Raw genomic sequence first — 4,939 nt, 5'->3', positions numbered from 1 at the left:
TGAGCTCTAGGACTTAGACTACTGTGGGCATCTGCATGTGGGTTTTAGATGCAGGCATTTGCGACAGTTAAGAGAAACTAAGAAATAAAAGAGGAAAGGACTAACCACGAGGGGATTTGTTCTATCAACTTTACAGGGATACAGGTATTCAGGGAAAGGCATATCCTCTGATAAAACACAAACAAAATGGGGTGGCTCCTGTGGCTCAAAGGAATAAGGCACCAGCTCTACATGCTGGAGGTGGCAGGTTCAAACCCAGCCCCAGCCAAAAACTTGCAAAAAAAAAACCACACAAACAAAATATACGAAACCAATATGTAATCACCCACACTTTCATATGGAAGATATAATGCAATTATAGCCCAGAAAGGAGAGAAGAGGAGGGCGAGGGGAGGGGAGGACGGTGGATGGGTGGAGGCAGGATAATTGGTGGGAACTCACCTACTGTGAATATTGCAAGGATACATATTAATAGTAGAGTATAAAAATCTAAACACAACAATTAAATAAGTGAGGTGAATGCTCTGTTAACCAGTTTGATATAAACATTCCAAATTATATATAAAATCAGCACATTGTTCCCCATAAATGCAGTAATGTTCACAGTCATGATCTAATAAAAAATAAACAAAACAGAATTTACTAAGATTGTAAAGAAAAACCTCCAATATGCTACTCTACAATTCAAATTGGCAAGAAACTGAAGAAATTGTTCTCCATAGTAAGTAATAAGAAGATCTGTCTGTATCTAGGTTAGGTACTTGTTGTGCAGGGAAAGGGAAGGGAAAAAAGCTATGGCTAAAATATTCATGGGGGGGGCTGCCCAAAAAACAATTAAAGAGGTAGCAGAGTACCCCAGTCAGTAGGTAGAAATAGCAATCAGAAGTGGGTTTGAACCCAAGCTTCTGTCTCCTAACTGGATGAACTTGACTTTGTATGACTGTTTTCATATTTATAGAAAGGTTCTCCTCTTCATTGTGTGGAATTTTCATGAAGGTCTTATGAGCTGTGTCTAAAATAATAGTGAAAGTACAGTACAAATGCAGTAAATTAACTCCATTAGCAAGATTGGATTGTCACTATGCATTAACAATTAATTTTTTTCAAGTCTGCAGGATTAAATATTGTTACCAACTCAAAAATCCATAAACCACGTTTGTGTCACACGCCTCAGCTATATGCAAGAATGTCTATGCCTGTGGATGCAGAAGGTAAGGGTGTTACCTTACCCTGCTAGAATAATAAAAGAAAAATTATGCTTTATTGGGTTAGGTTGAGATTAAAAGCTATTTTTCTAAGTATTAGATCTTGCTACTGCAGAAACTTCTTGGCAAGTTATCCTCAAATAACAATTTTCTTTCAAAAATATAATTTTTGAGTGATTAGTGTTATTCCCTCTCTGGCATCAAAATTGACTACATTTTTGTCCTAGCCTTCAATAGTCTTGATACTTCAGATTCTCCCTGTGTGCTGTGGATTTACTCCTTGAATTAGTCAAAATAAAATAGATTATATTGCAATAACAAACAAACCCCTGCATCTCAGAAGCTAAGCATAACAGTTTAGTTTTTGCTCACACAAAACCTATTTAAGAGTCTAGTAGCTCTCTAGAACAACTCCCTGCCAAAGAGTGAGTCAGGGATAACCAGTCTGCTTTCCTCTGGTTACTCTATCATCTCCAATGTGCCTTTCCTTCATGACCAAGGAAAAGAAGAAGCAGATTTGCACTTGGCTTTTATGGCCAGGAGTAGAGATGGCTTATACCCCTTCTGCCCGTGCTCCTCCCCTACCTGCAAGAGGGGCAGAGAAATGGGGAGGATCATGTGTATATTAACTGTCTTTGTCATATTTTTTCCAATGGAAATCAAAGTGATTTTTGCTATATTGAGCAAAATAAAATAATTCAACTTTTGGCAGGCATACTACTATGTAGTTTCTTTATGTTTCAAGCATGCCTGGAAATGAGAAAAACTTGAAAACACTCTAACATTCTTTTTACTGCTATCAGGCCTAGAGAAATTTCTAGAATTTTAGACACTTTTTTTTTTAGAGATAGAGTCTCATTTTGTCGCCCTCAGTAGAGTGCCATGGCATCACAACTCATAGCAACCTCCAGCTCTTGGGCTTTAGGCGATTCTCTTGCCTCAGCCTCCCGAGTAGCTAGGACTACAGGCGCCCACCACAACGCTCGGCTATTTTTTTGTTGCAGTTTTGCCGGGGCTGGGTTTGAACCCACCACCCTCGGTATATGGGGCCAGCACCCTACTCACTGAGCCACAGGTGCCACCCAAGAATAGACACATTTTAATATGTACACTATAGATCATTTACCTGGAAATACAGGGGTAACGTTCCAGTTGAAAACAAAGCACTGAATAAGAATATTCCCTCAACAGAAAAGCAAATCCTATATAATAAAAAAAAAAAAAGCACAAATAGACAATTTTTCATCACAACTCTATCTGCTCTATGTGACTTTGAAATTTTACAGACTTACTTCACTCAGATTCTTTATATCTAAAGTCAGGATGACAACACCAAACTCCCTGAGGTGTTGCAATTATAAAATGAAAGAGAAGCAATTATGATTCTATGTAATAGCATGTTTTGTTTTTTAAAAAACTGAGCTTTACTGATTTTTATATTCTTTAATACCAAGCAAATGGTACCTTCTTTTCAACCTTAAGAGAAAGCATGTCGGCTCGGCGCCTATAGCTCAACCGACTAAGGTGCCAGCCACGTACACCTAAGGTGGCGGGTTCAAATCCCCAGCCCGGACCCGCCAAACAACAGTGACGGCTGCAACCAAAAAATAGCCGGGCATTGTGGTGGGCGCCTGTGGTCCCAGCTACTTGGGAGGTAGAGGCAGGAGACTCGCTTGAGCCCAGGAGTTGGAGGTTGCTGTGAACAGTGAAGCCACAGCACTATACCCAGGGGGACAGCTTGAGGCTCTGTCTCAAAAAAAAAAGAAATAAAAGGGAAAGTATGTCAACGAATGATCCAGAAAACTTAGAGTATCATCACTACAGTCTTATCTCCAATATCCTGTAACATTCTATATAAATTTTTCTTTTCGTTTTTGTTACCTATCCATTTTTTCTTCCTCATTTTAATCAACTTAGTCCTGACCATCAAGAGAGCTACTAGACTCACAAGTAGGTTTTGTGTGAACAAAAACTAAAAATCATAACTAGATTAAAAAACAAAATTCTAATTATGCCTTTCTTGTCTGCAGTCTTTCGCTACTTCTATGTAATCTGTGTACCCTTAAACATTGCTTTTCTCATGTCACATATTTCTCAGATGTAATCACTACTTACACAGAATTCAAATAAATGTATTTATGTATAATTATCTTAAAAATGATAACTATGGCAATCAGAAGACATATGAGATATACTAAAATAAATATGTTTAAAATAATATAAAAGATATATTTAAAGATTTTATATATATCTTCATATATATCTTTAATATATATTCTTTCTAATCTCTGGAGTACCACATGAGATCATCATTTCAGTATAAGAGTAATGTTTGGTACATTAAGTTACTGTTTATCCTTCCCTTCATCTTAGAGCTGCATTTGCTTTTTTTGTTTTGCTTTTTTGTTGTTGGGGATTCATTGAGGGTACAAGAAACTAGGTTACACTGATTGCATTTATTAGGGAAAGTCCCTCATCCCCCTCCCTCCATCTCTCTCTGCTCTCCCTTTTCCACACCCCCCACTATATGCTAGGTCATTAATTGTCCTCATTCAAAATTGAGTACATAGGATTCATGCTTCTCCCTTCTTGTGATGCTTTCCTAAGAATTATATGTTCCACTTCCATCCACATTAATACAAAGGATATAAATTCTCCATCTTTTTTAATGACTGAATGGTATTCCATGGTATACATATACCACAGCTTGTTAATCCACTCCTGGGTTGAGGGGCATTCAGGCTGATTCCACATTTTGGTGATGGTAAATTGATCTGCAATAAACAGTCTAGTGCAAGTGTCCTTGTGGTAAAAGGATGTTTTTCCTTTTGGGTAGATGCCCAGTAATGGGATAGCAGGATCAAATAGGAAATCTAGCTTGAGTTCTTTGAGAGTTCTCTATACTTCCTTCCTAAAAGGTTGTATTAATTTGCAGTTCCACCAGCAGTGTAAGTGTTCCCTTCTCTCCAAATCCATGCCAGCATCTGCAGCTTTGAGATTTTGTGATGTGGGCCATTCTTGCTGGGGTTAGATGGTATCTCAGGGTGGTTTTGACTTCCATTTCTGTTATAATTAGGGATGATAAGCATTTTTTCATGTTTGTTCGCCATTTGTCTGTCTTCTTTAGAGAAGGTTCTATTCATGTCTCTTGCCCATTGATATATGGGATTGTTGGATTTTTTCATGTGGAGTAACTTGAGTTCTCTATAGATCCTAGTTATCAAACTTTTGTGTGATAAGTATGCAAATAACCTCTCCTATTGTGTAGGTTGTCTATTTGCTTTGGTTGTTGTCTCCTTAGCTGTACAGAGGCTTTTCCGTTTCATTAAGTCCCATTTGTTTAGTTTTGTTGTTGTTGCAATTACCACAGAAGTCTTCTTCATAAAGTTTTTCCCCAGGCCGATATCGTCCAGTGTTTTTCCTATGTTTTCTTTGAGGATTTTTGATGTTTCATGCCTTAAATTAAGTTTTTTATCCATGTTGAATCAATTTTTCTGAGTGGAGAAGAGTGTGGTTCCAGTTTCAGTCTTTTACATCTGGATATCTAGTTCTCCCAGCACCATTTATTTATATTTGTTTGTTTATTTATTTATTTGCAGTTTTGGCCAGGGCTGGGTTTGAACCCACCACCTCTGGCATATGGGGCCAGTGCCCTACTCCTTTGAGCCACAGGTGCCTCCCCCAGCTCTTCTTTGAAGGTTTGAATTCTGATGTGGAGCCATCCAGACCAGGGC

The 4,939-nt window shown here is 38.2% G+C and overlaps 1 protein-coding gene across 1 annotated transcript in view; it reads left to right on the top strand.

The window, feature by feature from the left end:
- Window positions 1-1,070: 1,070 nt before the first annotated feature.
- The window catches only part of LOC105888423 (pregnancy zone protein-like), a gene marked incomplete at its 3' end in the record, with an annotated part of 20,640 nt that continues 16,771 nt past the window's right edge, over window positions 1,071-4,939 (top strand). Inside the window, exon 1 of the mRNA XM_012814022.2 lies at window positions 1,071-1,211. Within this exon, the coding sequence (XP_012669476.2) occupies window positions 1,187-1,211 (25 nt within the window). The remainder of the gene's footprint in view (window positions 1,212-4,939) is intronic.

Source organism: Otolemur garnettii, unplaced genomic scaffold (genome assembly GCF_000181295.1).
Source record: "Otolemur garnettii isolate 467f Iridium unplaced genomic scaffold, OtoGar3 scaffold00559, whole genome shotgun sequence".
In the NCBI taxonomy this organism is placed as follows: Eukaryota; Metazoa; Chordata; class Mammalia; order Primates; family Galagidae; genus Otolemur; species Otolemur garnettii.
Note: the sequence above shows the minus strand (reverse complement) of the source record. Positions and strands in the feature narration are given on the sequence as shown.